General features: G+C 42.5%; 1 protein-coding gene across 3 annotated transcripts in view; it reads right to left on the bottom strand.

Moving 5' to 3' along the window:
- Nucleotides 1-1,873: 1,873 nt before the first annotated feature.
- Nucleotides 1,874-20,183, bottom strand: part of IL23R (interleukin 23 receptor) — a 57,935-nt gene continuing 39,625 nt past the window's right edge. For all 3 annotated transcript variants that reach the window (XM_070486563.1, XM_044749523.2, XM_070486565.1), the window contains 4 exons: nucleotides 15,220-15,309; nucleotides 12,663-12,768; nucleotides 10,049-10,139; nucleotides 1,874-6,806 (listed from right to left, as the gene is read on the bottom strand). In XM_070486563.1, coding sequence (XP_070342664.1) covers nucleotides 6,159-6,806; nucleotides 10,049-10,139; nucleotides 12,663-12,768; nucleotides 15,220-15,309 — 935 coding nt within the window. In that variant the 3' untranslated portion in view covers nucleotides 1,874-6,158. The remainder of the gene's footprint in view (nucleotides 6,807-10,048; nucleotides 10,140-12,662; nucleotides 12,769-15,219; nucleotides 15,310-20,183) is intronic.

Genomic DNA, 20,183 nt, shown 5'->3' with positions numbered 1-20,183 from the left:
GGAATGAGTATAATACTGAAAAACTGAAAACAACCTAAATGTCCCTCAACAGGAGAACAGGTAAATATATTAAAACACATTTATTCTATGGAATGCTATGCAATTGTTTAAAAGAATAAGATAAAGCTATATATAATGACGTGAAGATTTCCAAGGTATATCAATAGGTGAAAATAGCAAGTCGTAGAACAATACCGTATGTTAACCATTTAGGTGGAAAAAAATTGGAAAGAAAAACACTACCTTGTTGAGAGTCACCACTTTTGATGATGGAGATGGGGTGTGGGAGGCAGGGGTGCCAAGAGGGTCTGTCACTTTTCACTCCATTTACATTGCTATTACTTAGACTTTTTAAAGTGTTTTTTCATGAATTACTACATAGCTTAGAAACAAAATTTTTTTAAAAATTCTACTACTGTACTCTTTCTCTCTCACTCACTTCTAATAAAATTCTCTGGCAGGATATGAACAGAAAGAAAGCAGCTGGGTTTATTGACTTCCACATGTAGGGAGGAGGGCATTTCCTCTCCCCAAATGGGGGTTCGTCTGGCCGGAGAACGAATTAAATTCACATGAGACAGAACAGCAAGAGAAAATTAAACAAAGCTTTATGAGGAACCATGGCCCGGGGCCTTTCTTCCCGAAGGAAGAAAGGGCACCGAAGAAGTGGGGTGCACATAGTGGTTATATACCCCCAAACAGGGTGTTTCACATAGGATTGAAATGTCCCTCCCACAATAGTCACAAGATTGCCCTGTCGGCACAGTGCTTGATGGACACAGCAGGTAGGTCTGCCGTCTCAGTGAGCGCCGCAGGGTGGCAGGTGTGTTACCTCGGGCTGGGGGAGTCACAGATGAGTGCTGCAATCGGTTCCCAGCCTAAAGAAAGATGCTTAATCTTTAAGAAATGCCAGCATTGGGAGGGGGAGGGAAGTTAGTTACAGGAGGTTACCAGACTAGCACAATAAAATGCAGATTTTAAGTCCTTGCCTTTGGTATTGATTAAGAGTTTTTAAAGAGAAGGTCATCTCCTTTCTTCTTCCTAGTACAGAGAGGGAGGCACCTTTACAGATAGAGATCTACCTTACAAATGCAAATGTGTCCTAACAAAGGGCAAGTTCCATTCCTCAGAGCCTCTTTCCCTGTCCCAGTTTATCAAAAGCAATCAGCCTCAAATAATCCTGATGCCAAAGAGACATATCTTGGAGTGGCCATTTCCAGGTCCCCACACACGTCTCACCCTTGGGCTCCAGTGTTTGACTATTTACAAGTTCCTTCCTATCTTCGACAGAGGCACTAATTTTGGGTATGCCTTCTTGGTTAGAAAAGCATCTTGTTTTGCTTGAATTTTTGAACCAATGATCTCAGGAAAGAACTGTTTCTGCAACACTTGCTTAGTATAGTTCTCTTTTTTCTTCTTATGTATGTAAAGAGGCCAGAATTGTCTCACTGCCCCCCAAAAAATGGATCATTTAAGAATAAATTCTTAATTTGTTGCTAAATGTTAATTATGAGTATTAGATAATAAGTTGTTTTCCATAACATAAGCATAAAGGAAATGTGTCTTCAGAAAATTGATGAAAATTCTGGCTATAAAAGTTGCAGAGGATTTATCTTAAATTAAGTTGAAAAGTGAAATTAGCAAAATGGCTAAGCGGCCTAACATGAGATGTTAATCGGAATTTAACGGTGTAGTCTTAGCGGTGGGAAAGACATAATAACACTCCGTCAAACCTTTGTTGGAGTTCTTTGTAGTATCGCCTTGATTATCGCATCCAGCAGTCCCACACAACCCATTCGGAGTCAGAATCCAATTATTTTATATTGGTTTCATGCTTTCACCCAAGAGAGCTCCATAAATGGTTTTTAATCACTTCTTTTATTTTAAATCAATAGTGTCTGCCAAGTGGGTAACATTTCCCATTAAAACATCACCTCCTATAATTGGTGTAATTACTTCATAAAAAGATAAACTGCAGCACAATTCGACAATCTTTGGGTTTATAAAATCTAATTACGTTCACAACACAATATTTTATTCTTAGTGATCACAAAAGAACATAAATTTGAACAAAATCCAGACATTTATGATAAAGCAGTTGGAAAGAAACAAGTTAATTATTGCATGTGGTGCACCTCTGTTGGCAGCCTCTGAGAGAAAGCTCCTTTTGCAAAGCCGTTCAGGCTGTAGGGAGGTTTGGGGGAGTCCTGGTCCCCTCCACCTGGGCCGGCAGGCTTGTGGCTGAGGCGGAGAGTTTGGTACAGTCTGAGGTACAGGCTTCTCAAGGCTGGGCCAGGACCCAGCTCCCCTAGGTGTGGAGAGACCCCCGGCTTGGATTTCCATGCCGCAGGTCTAGGCTGCTTCAGGGGCAGGTGGGAGTGGGGGCAGGCATGACCTTCAGCTGCTGTTTCAGCTGGAGATTTGCTTTCCCCTGGTTTACATTCTAAGCTTCTGCAACGCATTTCCTTTGGAGAACGGGGATCAGCGGCTAAAATTTATTTTTGAAAGCCTCTGCCCTATGCCATAGTCATGCACTGCCTCTATCAAAGGGAGGATGGCTGAAAATAAAATAAAAGACGCTGGGAACACCGTCCGGACCAGGAGAGCCAAACAGCAACCCGTGTTACCTGAGAACCACAAGCTAAAACGCATAAGCCTTCTTATATCATCAATATCATTTCTAATGCTGGTGGAAACAAATTCCTCATTAAAAAAAGGATAAAAAAAACACACACACAAACCAAGAAAACACCCCAAAACTGTACTTTAATTGTGCCTCCCCTTATTGCTTCTATGTAAGAAAAGGGAGGTAGGGGCGAGGAAGATTCTGGAACAGGAGGAAAATGGATTCCCCAGAATCAGCTTTAGTATTGTCCGGAATTGTGGCATTCCGTTTTCCTTCAGCATTACTGAGTAATGATCTGTCTTTGTTTCCTTGTATTTCTCTCCCCTTCTTTCCTCTCAAGGGTATCTCCAGGGGCTTTTTCTTCCTCTTTCTCTCTTCCTCCTCCTCCTTAACCCACACTAAGAAGCATGACACATCCGTTTAGGAAGCAGCAACTTACAAAGGCTGTGAGACTCAGAGAGAGAAAATTGATAATACACCCAAGGGCTAGATGGAAATGTGAAAACATACACACTTGTCCCCCAAATCTATAGAAAATTCTGGCCGAGGAAGGGTGAGGTGGCAGGCAAGTGGGGCTTGGGGCAACTTGTGCAGGAGGGAAGAAAGTAGAGACACTAGCCACTGGAGAGTTTTTCTATCTAAGGGACTTATCATTGGCAAGCTGACTCTCATACGCTGGCTCCTGCCTGTGATTCAGATGGCAACGTCAGTGTCCCCTCCTGGGAGACACCTTTCCTGACCGCCCAGCATAGTGTGGCCACCAAGTCCCTTTCCACCACATTATCCCGTTTTACCTCTCTACACAGCACTTATTATTATCTGGCATTTTTCTCCTTTATTTTTTTCTGCCTGCCTCCATCTCCTATCCTCACGGGCTTCCCCACTGAAATGTAAGTTCCTAGAAGGATGATGACTTGGCCCCATGTGTTGTCTGTGTCTTGCTCCTAGAATATAAGCCCCAAGGTTTTGTTAACATCCACATCACTCCCAGTGCCTGGCACATAGTAGAGACATTCAACACTTCAGTGGATACGTGTTGAATAAAAGAATCAGGGAAAGACAACCGTTGCCCGTTTACCAAGGTCGCATTGCTGACAAGCAGCTGAAATTTTCCGGGAGTTGGGGTAGTGGCAGGCACGTTGCCTCCATTAGAGGCATAGCCTCAAGTTTTAGTCTGTTGGGGCCAAGAAGGGCTAATGGCACAGATGGCACTAGCAGTGTCCCCTCAGTGCTGAACAGTGATGTGGGTGTGGGGAAGGTACCATAGGAAGAGAAAGCAGCCGCTCCAGCAGGTAAGAAGGAGAAGTGGTAAGGGAGACGCCCGTGGCAATGGAAGCTGCACAGATCAAATAACGCTGCCACCCCTTAAGCTTGACAAAAGCTTTTTTGATATGCAGCAGATTATAATCATACTGAAATACACTATGAAAATATTCCTCACACGTTAACAGCTGTCTTCATGAGGTTGGTAAACATCAAAGATTTGTCTCAGTCTTTTGTTATTTCTACCTCAAATACGACCTGCCTCTTCGCTTCGTGAGATTCTCTCTTTGGAGAGGAGTAAAGCAAAGAGGTATAATCATTTACAAGCCAAGATATTTAATATTAGCATTTCATTAGTGACTCAAAATATGCTCCTTTCAGAATACGTGAAGTACAACAAATGTTTACACATTTAAGGATAAATAGAATAGAATTTCACAGCACGGGCTACTTTTTTTTACACTGTGAATAGTAATGATCCATTTTGAGGAAAAAGGGCTTTAGTGAATGATGTAAAGCAAAATAAAGAGGATTGTCAATGTGAAAAAAGAGATGGACTGTGATAAATTACTTATATGATGGACCTTATGCAGTCTGCATGGATAGAGTAACCACGTGCTTTATCATCCAAACGGGATGCTTCTGAGAGTGAAGGGGCACGCTGGTCATAGTGAACTCTGGGACAACAGTCAGAAACCAGGACAAACCAAGGATGTACGGCCATCCTCCTCATGGGGACACTTAATGACAACAAAACAAAATGGCTTGCTCATGTGCTAAACACATGACAGGCAACTCGTTGTTTTTTGTTTAACTGTTTGATATGTTATAACAAAATTAAACTATTACATCTGAATATAAATTATTATTTTTGACAACTGTCAGAAGAGAAAGAGAAATTCAATGGGCAATGTACCCTATTTTCAAATCGTTCTGATCATTAGAAAATTTTTCCCCTTCACCATAAAAATGAATCGGTATAGAGAAGTCTGCTGGATACCATTTCTCAGCTTAAAATACGCATTTCATGTTTTTAAGATCACTCACCGTTCAACATTGACCTGGTTGGCAGATAGAGTTCATCTCAGGGCCCAGCCCTATCGGCCGTGCCCCTCAGGGGTGCCACGTTGACAGGATTCTGAGGCCACTTTAGGGCTCAGCAGAAAGGCACGTGGTGATCAGTTAGCGATGTCTGCAGAGACATGGGATGGGGGCAGTGGCAGGTGTGGCAAGTATTGCCACCTCAGATTTGGACAAATGTCTGTTTTAACAACACTTTTCTGACATATATCTAGTACATGGTTGATGACTAAAGAAATAATCCCTCCTTGCTGATCCGCTGCATCTGCTACCTCGTTAACTCTACTTAGTGTGATTGATGCACCAACTACGCCACGGGAGGAAAATGCATCACTCTAACGTGAATGAAGACAGCCACCTCATGATCGCCACACGTCACCGTTTCATAGCTCTCTTAGGCCAAAATCAAAAGAAGGAAAGATCAGATCCCTAACATCTGAATGGAAAGCGATAGAAAAAAATAACACAGCAAACAGGCTAGTTAATGGCGCCTCTGTTTCTATCCTTGACTTATTTTGTTCTTGGGGGCTATGTTTTTGCCTACTCAAGAGAATTTTAAGCAACAAAATGAAAATTAAATTTGCTTCTCCCCTTGCAAGCAAATATTAATGTCTCAACTTTAAAAAACTATTTTCAGCATTTATTTCACTGCCTCGTATTGTGTATTATTTATCCTTCATACAGCAGAGAGACCTGTTCTGTGCCTTGCAATGAGGAAAAATAAAAAGGATGTAGTCGATACTTTGAAAAAAATACAGGAAATATCACTAATATCGCTGCTTCTTTTGTGACCATGAAGTATGTTCCATCTTTGTCTTTTTTTTTTTTTTTTGAGGAAGATTAGCCCTGAGCTAATTACTGCCAGTCCTTCTCTTTTTGCTGAGGAAGCCTGGCTCTGAGCTAACATCCGTGCCCATCTTCCTCTAGTTTATACGTGGGACGCCTACCACAGCATGGCTGCCAAGCAGTGCCATGTCCACACCCAGGATCCGAACCAGCGAACCCCGGGCCGCTGAGAAGCAGAACGTGCGAACTTAAACGCTGCGCCACCGGGCCAGCCCCAGTATGTTCCATCTTTGGATCTCAGTTTTCTAATTGTCAAAAGTAGGCAGAATTAAATTCACATTGAGGGGTGAGCTCCAACTGGATTGTAAGGCGGCGTGCCCTTATTCATCTTGACTCCACAGCTCTACTCTTCCAAGAGTGAGATCCTGTTGAAGTGGCTTTCCAAAATATTTTGTGGAAAATAAGGATTAATAGATGGCAACTCCTCGTTCATGATCCCCAAACAGGAGACGAAGTCATCAGGCAGCAGGTTCTGTTCTGGAACAGTTTCATCGGGCGAAGCATTTTCCAGGAGCACGGGGCTTTCCCTCTCTACTGAGTTTTGCGTGTCCGGGGGACTGCACTCTCCTTGATTTAAAATGAGGCTTAATTCTTCGAGGAATAGTGTGTTGCTCAGTGAATTCATAGTTGCGACAGAAAGAGCAAAATTAGGATATTGTTTAACCCTGGCATTCTTTCCCAGGTCCAAGGAAGCAACCGGCCCGAGGGTTGAGGAAGCTGTCTCATCACCATTGCCGACATGGTTTCCCCCGGTGAGAAAATTGGAAATCTGGGGTTTGTAGCCGGTGTTGAGATCAGGAATGTACACGATTGTCGTACTGGTGAGTAGTGACTTCTGCAGGCGGTCCCTGGGCTCCAGAGATGCTGCATTCTTGTCCTTGTAGGCCGTGGGCTTGTGTTCTTCTGGGAGAAGGATTTCTATCTCTGTAATCACCGGATCAACATATAGGACCTGTTCACTGGAACTATTATTCATAAATTCATTTTTTTCCTGGGAAGAAAAGACATTGTTTTATTTTACAAAACACATTTAAAGAGGCCAACTGGATAATTGAATCAGGACTGGAATTCAGCTTTCCCTCAACCTTCCTTCCCCTCCCTTTTCTCCTGTTGTTTCTCTTCCCATACGATTTCCTGCTTTTGTCTCGTGTTATCCTGCTTGATTCCAAATCTTTATTAAATTCTCCCATGAGGAGACTGAAGGAAAGGAATAATAAAAATAATGCACAGTTTAAGCACATGTCTTGACTTAAAAATTTTAAAGAGAAAGAAATGTCTTGCATAGTAACTCGCATATTATTTCAGGGCCTTCTAAAATTTGGATTTTGGAATATGTTGGAATATTTCTTAATATAATGGGGCCTTACTACAGGAAAATATTTTGGTGCTTAAATAAAAGAAAAGAGGAGAGGAGACTCCTATTTTGCTGCCGTTCGAGAAGAAGGTTGTAATAAATGCTTTGTGCTGAGTTTCTAAAGGTGTGTGGTTACTTACAATTCAGACATGTTCGTGATGACTGGGAGGGTGAGTGAAGGAGATTTTTATTTGTATAAAAGCCTGATGACTCTTCTGGGTAAGAAAAGGACTCGAGGCCTTCCGGTTGACGGCTAGCTTCCCAGGGTAAACAACTGTCACCCAACACCATTATAGAATTATAGCCGCCTGCTGTGAACTGAAAGTTTGTGTCACTCTAAACCTCATATCTTGAAGCCCTAATCCCCAATGTGATGGCATTCAGAGGTGAGGCCTTTGAGGGGTAATTAGGTCATGAGGGTGGAGCCCTCACCAATGGGACTAGTGCCCTTCTAAGTAGAGACAGGAGAGAGACAATCTCTCTCCAGCATATGAGGACACAGCAAGATGGCGGCCCTCAGCAAGAGAGCTCTCCCCAGGAACCAAAGCTGCCAGTGTCGTGATCTTGGACTTCCCAGCCTCCAGGACAGTGAGAAACAAAGTCTGTTGTGTAAGCCACCCAGCCTGTGGCATTCTGTTATAGCAGCCCAAGCTGAGTAGAACACTACCCCTGAGTCTTTGAGCAGAAAACAAAGCCTCATCTGAGGGAAACCCTAAGGTTCACTTCTAACTCCAGGAGCCCAGGATGGGAAGGAAGTTTGGCAAAAAGGAAGACCTTCAATAAAGCAGTGTGAAGTGTCATTCAAATTTTCTTCAGCCTCCGCCTCCCCAGGGAACTTGCCGGGTTTGGGTTGGGATGGGCAGACATGTAGTCCAAGGTCAGAAAAAGTCAAAGGAACTAGACAGGCTACAGGAAACTGGGAATGCAAGGCGGCTGCGCTCTGAGGCAGGAGGCGTTCGCTTCAGGCTGAGTGGGGCATGGGCGGAAGTCGGACCACAGTGAAGGACACAGAAGAGCAACAGGGAGTATTCCAGAGTGAGGACAATACAGGAAGAAGAGGACCTGATCACAACGAGGTCAGGGACAATGCTGTGAGCCACAGGAAGTCCCCAATTCCCTAGGATAATTACTAGAGGAGCAAGATAGAACCGTAAGTGGAATGAACATCAAGACTACAGAACCTGTAGTTCTGAGAATATGCTCTTGTCGCGTGGTTAATTAACTATGTACTTCATTACACATGTGGGTTCAGTTGTTCTAGAGCATCCCTCCACTGTTAGTAGGCAGCATTACCTCCTTTGAAATCAGCCCCGTCCACACCCTTTCCATCCTTCCAGTATCAAGGGTCCGTCCTCCTTTTGGGATCACCAGTGACCTGCTCCTTGTCACATCCCATAGACTCATTTCACTTCTTATGTTGCAGACCCTCTACCAAGTGTTCAGCCCTGTGGAGCCTTGCTTCTCGACGCTTTGCCCACACGTCCCTGCACTCATTTCTCTGGCCATCCTATTCCGCCTCTTTCCTAGGACCACGTCACTTCCATCTGGAAACCCCTCACTGACTCCTCATTGTCTCAAGCACTACTTCTGAGCCCTTTAACAGTGTCCTCAACACATGCTGTGTGATGAAATCCCTCGGGAAGCTTTGGAAAAGACTGGTGCCTGGATGTCCCCTGCCCTCCCTCTCACAGAGATCCTGGGTGGTGGCCTGGGTGTTGGGATCCTAACACAGCTGGGAACTGCTGTCTTGGGGACCTCTCTGAGGCTGGGGAAGGAGTTGTTTAATGGGCTCACCAGAGCTCCAAAAAGAGCCACTTGTATTTGTTTTACAAATACTTGTCTTCCTCTTATCATTGGAACCAAAGTGTCCGTGGCTACAAACAAACAAACAAAAAATTTGTTTGAAAACTATTGGTCAACAGCATGAAGTCTGAATTCCATGACAACAAGACCTTCTGTGACCTGATCCCAGTAACCACTCCAACGTTATTCCAGCCATTATTCACATCAAGCTTTTCGATAAGGCAACACCCAACACGCTCTTCTCACTCCTGCGCCTTTGCTCTTGTTGTCCTCTCTATTGTGAATGTCCTGTTTCTCCTGAGCAAATCCTTCTCATCTTTCCATGTGTTTCCTCTGTACTCCCATCATTTCTGTCTCTGCACCTACACTGCCGCATTGCAATGCTTGGATGATGTGTCTGTCCCATCGACTGGGTTTTGAGCCCCTTGACAGCCAGGCCAGAGTGCCGGAAAGTAGGAGAAGCACACATAGCAGATTCCTTCCCCTCCTCCACAATCAGCCACAGTCCCTCCATAACCAGCAAAGTCCCTTATACCCTCTGGGTCTTCCCAGCGCACCCTTCTCTCCCTTGCTGAACTGGAAACATGGCTCACCCCTGGTAACACCATATCCCACAGTCCTCTCATATTTATCTTCTCTAATTCCATCGGGTCTCAGGAATGAAGTGGTGTCCTCCTTGGGCTCCACCTGCTTCTCCAATTTCATGCAAGACGGGGACTCCCTTTGTGTCTTTGAGGCTCATTCTGCTGAGATTTTCTGCCCTCCTCCTTTCATCCCTGAAGACACCTACCAATTGCTTGTGACTCTGGCACCTGGCCCACAATCTTCCACTCCACTTTTCTCTTTTGAATAGCATTGTTTCTTTCTTCCATCTCTATTTTCTCCCCCTAACTCCATTCTCTCATCTGTCTTAAGTATGATTTGAAATACGTATAATTTTGTTGCTACTTATGTTTATATAGTTGTGCTAATATGCACACACATTTATTAATTTGAACAGAAATTCTGCTCTAATTATTTGGACTGCACTCTTGGTCTCAGCTGCCATTTAGTTTTTATTTAATGGTTGTACTTACCTGTAGCATTTTCACAACATTACTGTTTTCCAAATCAGGGATATCTTCATGAAGCCACTTTGGTATTAGCAATAAGATTCTTCGTTTAATTCTAAAAACCAAAAATGACTTATTAGAAGAAGCATTTCATTTTAGGACCGGTGCAGACAATCGTGTGGGAGATTAGAAAATCAACTCGACTGGTATGCATAATAAAAATCAAACTTTCTGACGCAGGAGCTAAGATTTCCATCTCTCACTTTAAAAAGTTAAGTGGGAAGTTGATTCAATATCTTTGCAGATTTTCCTCCTTTCTCTATGGCTCTGCTTCTCTCTAATGAGCCGGAACATTTAAAAACACACTAGATTCAAGATAAGTGGGAGAATCACCCCGGAAGTGACACTGTACATGTGTTAAACATGGTAGACCATGACAAGCAGGAGAGGCCAGTGTGGAAAAGTCTGGAAGACTTAAGGGATATTTTGCAGAACTTTCCAAGGTGACCATAACCACAGAAAAATATTAAAGAAAAGAATGTTGTGTAAGAAAACCACATAATTTGAGCTCCTCTAATTCTGAATTTGTAATGATTACAAATACGGTTGAAATGATAGTGGTGACGCCAAACCTCGGTGATGTGGACGGAGCAGGAGGCTGACGAGGTTGTTTTGCAGTGGTGTGGCACAGCGAGAAGACTGGCTTTTAGTTAGCCTGGGTGCTTATTAACGATCACTGGGGTGGGGTGAAGGAAAGAAGAGGGAGAAGCTGTGAACACCCCGCTTCGTCCCACAGGCTGTCCTTTGGCACCGCCACTGTGTTGAAAGCGCTTTCTGCTTTTTACAGTACAAATTGATTTGGGCAAACAGGTTGTACCAGGAACTTAGAACAGACTAAGCTGATCTCTGGCGCATTTTTACGTGTTAATAATGGCCCATTAACCACAGATCTGACTTGTTTATCTGTTTAAGCTGCTTCTCTAAGGACTTTTACTAAGTAGCAACCAAAATGGCTGGATGAACTCTGGGAGCCCAATTTGACTCTGAACTGTAGGGTAAAAATAATTTCTTTACACATATTTATATAATTAATGATTCAGCTTTTTTACCAATTCACACTCTCTTTCTATATCTAAACAGACTCAATTAGTAAGTTCACATATTGTAGAAAAGTTTTTATACAGAATGCTGATACAGTGAGAACATATTTATATATATATCTATTTTTTTTTTTTACCTATTCTTGGTTTCATTATATTTAAAATGTTTCGCCCTCTGTTTTCCAATTCTGTTTCTGAAGAAAGGCTTTTATAAATAATGTATAGTTACAGCAAATAATAGTATCTGCTCACATGTAAAAAGTTGTATCGGAATTGTCTCTTCTTTCTTTTGTCTTTTTAAAAAGAATACCTATTTAAATAATTAAACTAGCAAAGAATTGTCCTATTTTCTTATATGTCATTACCGATAGATAGTTAACTTTTAGGTTATTCTTAGTAACAAGCTTAATGTTATTTCAAATTTCACACTAAATAGGATATCTTTGGATAACAACACAAATATTACTATTTTTATGTGGTACAAGTTTGAATATTAAGATATTTCAAAGGGCTTTATAATCAAGTATACATTAAAATAAAGTTCCATATTAGTTTGCCCACCTCACAAGAATACCAGGGATGTGTTTATTAATGTGTAACTTAAATACTTAAGTTCTGAGAAAAAAGCCTAGTATGCTCTATTTAGTAAATAAAAAAATTACTAGTATACTCTATTTAGAATAGCTCATTCCAAATCTTTCTACTGCATTTCGATTATAAATTTGAAAAAAAGAAAGATGATCTCATGAAGCAAGTGATGGCGAGAAGGAGAAACCCAGAGCAGGGCGGGCACAGAGCAGCCGTGTGTGTGAAAATCTGTCATGTGGCTGGGGGACCACCCCATCAAACAACGCTGGTCTAGTAACGGATTAAAAATACTCAGTGAAGCTGGGCAAATTTAGGAAAGTGAAGACCTTGAGCTCCTCCAAGTCTCATTTTTCAATAACTAGACATAGATCTTTACTAATACTATGTTGGAAAAAAAATGATTGAAGGAGGCCAAAGAGAACGGGCACTGGGGCTAGATGCCAAAACACCAACACAACTGGTATCAAAACGAGGAATTCAGATGCTGCCGCTTCTCTTCCCGCCAATTCCGGGGACTCACTTGGGTGGAATTGGAGGCGGGGGACGCTGTGAGCACTCTGAAGAATCCAGCACTGTAGGTAAACTGGAGGGCAGCGAGACAAGGCTGCGTAGTGAAGGAGAGAACATGGCTGTGATCAGCCAGGTCTGGACTCCTGGCTTCGGGCTTAGTGACCTTGGGCTGACCACTTCACCTCTCTCAGCCTCCTCCTCTCAGTCACCTGTGGAACAGGCCTTTGAGCTTTTCTGGCAGGGTCATTGTGAGGATAAACGAATGACATTTGTAAAGCGTTTGGCGTGAGTAGGTACTCATTAAACACTCTTCCTTTCGTTTTTCCTTTCTCTGAATAAAAATGTTTATGGATTTTTCTAGTAAATAACTGAATTGACTATATTTGGGTGGCACAAATATGTGGTTTAAATCAGCAAACAGAAATTTGACAAAAACCTACCCAGTTCGGAGGGATCGGTTAAAGATCCCAATCAAAGAGAGAATCGACAACATGACAGCAAAGGAGACGGTTCCCGATAACAGGTGAATGTCTTGTTGCCCGTTGTCTGAAAGGAAAGAAAAAGAATTTTAGCTAAGCATTCGTGTCCGTGTGATGCCAGAATCATTGCTCTCTCTACTCTGCTCAAAGCGAAGGTCATTGACCTCAAAGGAAAAGAGGGAGGGGGAATAAAATTAACCTTTATCTTGGACTTTAGTGACAGCCCTTCCAAACTGCTCACGGTTACCTCTTGTTTGAGAGAACTGAGCTGCATGTATCTGATGTCAGCGGGTTTCTAGAAGTGCATCTCTGGCAAATGTGGTCAGCATTAGACAGTTTTCTGAGCTTATGCATGCATATTTTATATAAAAGTTTCAGTGATAAACCTCATTTGGTTTGTTGGACACAAGTAAGAATTTCCAGTTGCTTGTAACAGACTCTAAAGTTGGCCACAGTCACAACTGAGGTTTTTAATTTTTTTTTAACCTTTTGTGCAAGAGAGAAGTTATGCACAACTTGTCATCATTCTTCAAAATCTATTGTTCATCAATTTTTTCCTGCTGAGAAATGACATTCACTCTACTTAGAACAATATATAAGAAAGAAATCCAAATTGCTATATATCTTGCTCTCACATTTTATTTTAAAAACAATGCTTTTCTTGCATTTTGAAGTTGAATTAATCACCTGAAATTTTTAAATAATTAATATAATATATTCAACATGTGTTACCTACCGGGCTCATCACATATTCTCCCTAGTACATGAAAAACTCTATTTCCTATTTTCAAATATAGACTATAATTGACACAAATTACACTGGAGTTGGTTCTGAGTCGTGCTGGGTACTGGCCTCCCTTCTGTGCTCCTTCCTGCCTTCCTCCCTCCCTTTGGCAAATATTTATGGGATATTTACCACGTGAGGGACACTCTATGAGCCGTGCCCTGGTGATTCCCCAGCTGCACCTACCATACACTTGGGGGTCTCAGGGTGCCCAGCCCCTGTCCTAAAGACTATGGGTGGGCAGGGGCCCGAGTAGCTGAGCTCACTCCAAAGCCCCAGTAGGGTATGGGATTAGTGCTTTCCTAGGACTAAAACTCTATTGCTGGGGCTGGCCCCGTGGCCGAGTGGTTAAGTTCGCGCACTCTGCAGCAGGCAGCCCAGTGTTTCGTTAGTTCGAATCCTGGGCGCGGACATGGCACTGCTCATCAGACCACGCTGAGGCAGCGTCCCACATGCCACAACTAGAAGAATCCACAACGAAGAATACACAACTATGTACCGGGGGGCTTTGGGGAGAAAAAAGGAAAAAATAAAATCTTTAAAAAAAAAAAAACTCTATTGCTAAAGATTTCAAACAACTAATGAGAGGTCATGCTGCAACATACCCTTGGGCATTCGTGCCTGGAAGAGGATAGAGAATCCCCACATCAAGATGGGGCCGGCAGAGCAATCTAAGGAGGAGAGCAGAGTGACTGAGAACACAACCTGAGAAACCCGGGTTTAAAGTGGACTCTGCCGTTTACTAGCTCCCTAACCCCAGGGCATAATTACAAACTTGCTGAAGCTCCAGTTTCCTCTTCTGTAAGACAGAGACCATGGTCCCTGTGAAATCGGCTGCCGAGAGCCCCTAGCCTCTACGATTCCCACGGAAACATCAAGGTGCAGGTCTGGGTGGGCATCCGTGATTAGGGGTCTGTTCTGAACCTTAGCGCTTGGCTCCTGGTTGATTCGCATCTGCAAGTTCAGGGCGCCCTCACCTTCTTCCTGTTTCTCTAGGACACTTACCACCACCTGACCTTCTTTTACGGTTTTTCTCCCCTGTCTGTCTAGAATGGAAGCTCCATGAAGACAGGGGCTGTGTTCATTTTTTCACTGCTGACTCCTCAGCCCCCAGAACAAGTGCCTGGCACAGAGTGGCGCTTAATGAATATTTGTTGAGCAAATAAACGAAAGTCTAAAGAATGTCAATATAACCTGCAAAAGTTCTTATACTACTCCTGCAGTATTTCTGTGCAGGAGATAAATGGTCTACGTGGTCAGTGGGGAATAGTCATGCCTGAAATTTTTCCATCTGAAGTTTCTCTTTAAAGTTGCATTTGTCCGTTGTACAACCTGATCTAATATCTTTTTATGCTTAAAACATCTAGGTACGTTCACCAATGGAAAATACTGAGTCACACTAACAAATAAAACGGGAGCTGGTTTGTATAATAGAAAGAAGGCAGACTTCAGGATTTAAAAAAACAGGATTTGGGGTCTTGGAGTTTTGGGGTCTTGAGCCCAGCACCTACTGAAATGAAAATGTATCCAATCCATAGCAAAAGGTGGCAAAATCCACCTAAACCACTCCTGAAATTCAATTTTAAGCAGATCTTTGTTGACTATTTTCCTATAGAAAGCATATGGCATATCTTATTATCTAGAAACAGGCCTGACGCAGGAATTTTCACTATAGAGGGTTCAAATGGATGATTAGTAAAGACTACTCAAAAAACCTGACTAGCATTTTCTTACCAGAAGTAAGGTGCCCTTTAAAAAGGGAAGTAATTAGAAGCCCAGAATTCTGAGAATCATGTTGGAATGATTTCCGCGTGACCTGGGGAACTGAAACGAAAGCAGAATAGCATTAATCTCTTACATTTTGCACTCAGGTTGACCAGTTTCCTGAGTGTTTCTTCCCTTGTTTGGAGATGATTAAAGTAAAACAGTAGCTTTAATAGGCTCGAAAGATGGACTGAAAGCAGTGGCCTCCAAGTATGTGTGTCCCGTCTTCTTTCTATTTAATTGGGTAAATCCTAAGGGGGAGACACTGAGAGGACGATAAAAACTACCTAGGGTTTGTAAACCTTCAAAGCGTGCCCACTAATTTCGTGAGGCTCCTAGGCAGCAAATAGCGAGGAGCTTTATTTCATTCACTGAGCCAGAAAAATGCACCATAACTGGTCTCTGCTTGGTTCCTTCCGGTAGACGGTGCAATAAAGTTCAGGTTTCCGTAAGAGTCTCCAAGACGTGTCACTTCTGCCTTTGCACAGTCTTTTTTTTTTTTTTCTTTTGAGGAAGATTAGCCCTGAGCTAACTGCTGCCAATCCTCCTCTTTTTGCTGAGGAAGACTGGCCCTGAGCTAACATCCGTGCCCATTTCCTCTACTTTATATGTGGGATGCCTACCACAGCATGGCTTGCCAAGCGGTGCCATGTCTGAACCTGGGATCCGAACCGGTGAACCCCAGGCCACCAAAGCAGAACGTGCGCACCTAACCGCTACACCGCCGGGCCGGCCGCTGCACTGTCTTTGAGATGCTGTTGGAGAACAGCATCTTGGCTCCACATAAGGAGCCCAGTTTTGATTAGTTGCCACTTTGAGGATGTAACACGGGGATGGAATGCCATTAATGACTTCCCTCTGCTCCTTTCCCGCTGGCAAGGATCCTGGCCAGCCCTGTCTAGTCATAAAGGCTGTCAGGACACTGCTGATGAAAGCTTCTGACCAGGGTGGGGTGACCAGCCTTGGCAGCTAACTCGCTTTTAGTCTGAACTCAAAAGAATCGTGGAGCTTCCTTACCCATCTCCTCTCTCCTGATAATTAAAAGCTGTCGATGGTGACTTCGAGGACGTGACTCTCCCAGCTGGCAGACGACATTCCTGAAAATGGTTCTAAGCTCTGGAGTCCCAAGAGTGCCTCAAGCCCTATTTATTCAGTCTTCCAATTCTTTTTAAAGAATTACTTTTGGGGCCAGGGAGAAATCACAACTTGAAGTGTCCTTAACTGCCACCGAGATATCGCAGGCCTGTATAATGAGCTATGTGGCCTGGGCAACTCTCTTTGAGAAAAATATCATAGAGTTCCAATAAAAAGGTTCCTACAGGTCTTTGGAAATTTTTGAAAAAGTCTGATCTGAGTGTAGGCACAGGCTCAGTGGAAGGGAAGTTTTCTAAGAACAATGAGTGGGAGATTTTAGAAGATAACATCAGAAAAACCGAAAGCTCTTTCCTGTGTTTTTATTCTGGCTTCTCTGCAGCAAGAGGACAATGTTTCACTGTGAATTGTGACAAATCAGAAATTCTTTTCAGCTTCTCAGTGCTTCACTAAGTCTCTTTTGTTCCCAAGTATGTGGTTCCATCGAACTGCGAGGGAGCAAGGTTGTGCTCCAACGGCCAACAGCCAGGTTTTTTCACCTAAATTATTGTTTTACAGGTTTAAGCTCATTCTCAGGGAGCCCAAGCAGGAGTCTGTGATACTCTGAAATTTTAAGAATAGCAATATTACATTAAAGTGTAAAACAATTTTCGGTTTGGCAAGATCATGGGTTTATAGCGTAAGTTGCTGGATTATTTTTGTTTTCACTTTCATGATTTTAAAATTAGCGTTTTTATTTAAAAGTAACACATGGTGCTGTCGGTCCAGGTTAGTAAGGAGCCAGCTCAGTGGTGTAGTGGTTAAGTTTTCACACTCTGCTTTGGCAGCCCAGGGTTGGCGGGTTAGGACCTGGGTGTGGTCCTACGCACTGCTCATCAAGCCATGAGGGGGCAGCGTCCCACATAAAAATAGAGGAAGATTGGCACAGACGTTAGCTCGGCAACAATACTCCTCATCAAAAAATAAATAAGTAAATATATAAATATGGAGTATTCTTTTTAAAAATACAGTTTAGTGTAATTCTGTTGTATAAACTGCAGAAGGTTATTTGGCATTGAAATTTGGTTATTAATTTGCATCACATAAAGATAATTTTCACATCTGAATAGGGCTTTATTAGTCCTAATAGAAAAAAAATATCATCTTCCTTTAGAATCTTTTTGTTATCATAGTTTCAAATTAACCAACTGCATTAATTTAAATTAGATTAAATTAAAGACATTTAAAAGAGATGCTTAATTATCAGAGGGTAATTTCACAGAGAATCAGATATCTGAAGTGACACAATTTGTAAGCAAGATTGTCAGAGAAGAAATCCAGCCCGATGACAAAATTTTCAAGCATAGGACTGAAATGAAGCCATATAGACTATATTCTTCACAGCATACTGCCACCAAGTGGCTAGGTCACTTCTTTTTCTTTCTTTCTTTCTTTCTTTTTCTTGTGAGGAAGATTGGCCCTGAGCTAACACCTGTGCCAGTCTTTCTCTATTTTGTATGTAGGATGCCGCCACAGCATAGTTTTCACAAGTGGTGTGTAGGTCTGTGCCTGGGATCCAAACCTGGAAACCCTGGGCCACCAAAGCAGAGTGGGTGAACTTAACCACTACACTACGAGGCCAGCACCCTAGGTCACTTCTTTTAAAATCATAGTTAACATTTTTCATTATAAAAGCAGTAGCTATAATATAGAAAAGAATTTTAACAGGAAAAATAAACAGGAAAGAGAAAGAACTATCCCTAATCCCATCCCCTTAATTCACTTGCTATTAGTATTTTATAGTATTTCCAAGAATATTAACACACAAAGGCATTCACAAACACAGAATGGTGTACACACACAGAGCCTTTACAGCTGAAAAACGTTGTTTATATCAGCTCCAGTCATCGGTGTATTGCTTAATGTGCCAGGAAAATCTCATGACATTTTCATTATTTATTTAATGTCTGTGGAGTTATGTCCATAATGAGACCAGTCTGTGCCTGTAGAACATTAAATTGTGCTTCTTACTCCGCGGCACGTACTTGAGTATACTCAGAAATCCCAAATCATCTGTAATATGGTAAGAATGTTTATATAACTTATACACACTGACATTGGACTTTAGAGTTGGTCTTCAAGAAAATAATGTGCTCAGAGGGAACTTAGAGTGGTTTCAAACAAAAAAATATGTAGTTCCTTATTCCTGGACAGAGCTAGAAGTATAACATAACAATATTCTGTGGCCCATCAAATACCAGCCTAATTTAATCAAATCTGCACAAAAGGCCTTGGTTTTAGTGATAATGCATTCCATCTGTTCCTTAGGGTGATAATCAGTCTTCCCAGCCCTTCCCTCTGTGTCCGCCGCCACGGGGCAAAGCGAGTTTTGCTTTTCTTTTTAAGCGACCATTTACTGGGGACTAGTTATGTTCCTGGTAATGTACTAGACTCGACCTGTTCTCCTTCTCTGAATGCTTACAACAACCTAATCAGGTAGATGAGACTATTGTCCTCATTTTACGGGAGTGGAAACTAAGTTGTGGAAAGGGTAAATGACTTGCCCAGAGTCACCCGGGTCGGGGTCGAAGACTGACAATTCCCATCCAGTTCTGACAACATCTGTGCTGGTCACTGGCCCCCGTACTTATCACCTCACTTCCGCAGCAGGATGGCTCCAGGCTCCCGTGCTAAGGCTTGTCCCTGGCTCTCCTGGGGGCGTGCCACAGTGTAGGAGGCACCCCACCACAATGGGCTATGGTTGGCCCAAGCCAATTAGCACTGATTTCTAGAATCTTTTAGTCTAGAGTTATTTTCTTCTGACAACCAACTATTTTCCTTGATTATACAAGCAATACATGCTAATTGTAGGATGCTTGAAAGTATAGAAGAGTATCGAGAAGAAAGTACAATTTTATCATTGTTCCCAAACTAGACACAGCCATTTTTCTACATTTGTGTATGTCTGCGCCCCTAGTAGAAATCATGCTCTTCACTAAATGTTGTCTTGTTTTTTCTTTCAATATCATGTCATGAACATTTCCTCATTTTATTAAGAATTGCTCAGAACTGTCATACTAATGGCGATTTAATATTTCATCATTTGCACTGTATTTATTCAATCAGCCCTTTACTGAGAAACTGATAGCTTGCCGGTTTCAAACACCAGATTTGGACTCAGACAAAACTCAGTTCAAGTCCCGGCTCCACCGCTCGGAGTTGCACGGCCCTGGGGAAGTTGCTCCACCACTCTGTGACTCACTTTCTTCATCTGTAAAATTGGATGATAACAGCACTTCACTCCTGAGGTCTGAGGGCAGTTCACCTCAAGCACTCGGTACCATGCCTTCACAAATTGAAAGTTTACTTAGTGTTAGCTACAGCTATTATTGGGCTCTTAGGTTGTTTCCAAATTCTTACCATTATAATTAGCTTAGGATAAACATCATTGTGCATAAATGTCCTTTCGAGGTCTCTGCTTATTTCCTAAGGGCTAGATTTCCGTAAGTGGAACTCCTGGGCCAGAGGATATAGACATTCACAAGGCTTCTTTATTTGCTTTTGCCTTTGTCAATCTTGGTCTCAAAGCCACACTGACCAAGGCCTGTATCTTAAAGGCTTTGACCAGAGCTGACATGGGGACCTTCTAGGCCCTTCTTTCAGGGTCTAGATATTCAAGAAAGAGGAGTCAGATGAAAAGAGACAAAGGGTGTGTTTTTCAAATTTTGGGAGTTTTTTTCTGTCCTATTTTTCTTAAAACATAAACTTTCCTTTGGTTTCCCTCTTTCTAATCTCCTTCTCCCAATATCTCCGTTGTTTCATAGTATTTAAGTGCTATCTCCCCAGGCCAGCTTAGCCCTGTG

This window comes from Equus asinus, chromosome 16, assembly GCF_041296235.1.
Source record: "Equus asinus isolate D_3611 breed Donkey chromosome 16, EquAss-T2T_v2, whole genome shotgun sequence".
NCBI lineage: Eukaryota > Metazoa > Chordata > Mammalia > Perissodactyla > Equidae > Equus > Equus asinus.
This window is presented reverse-complemented; position numbering and strand designations above follow the sequence as displayed.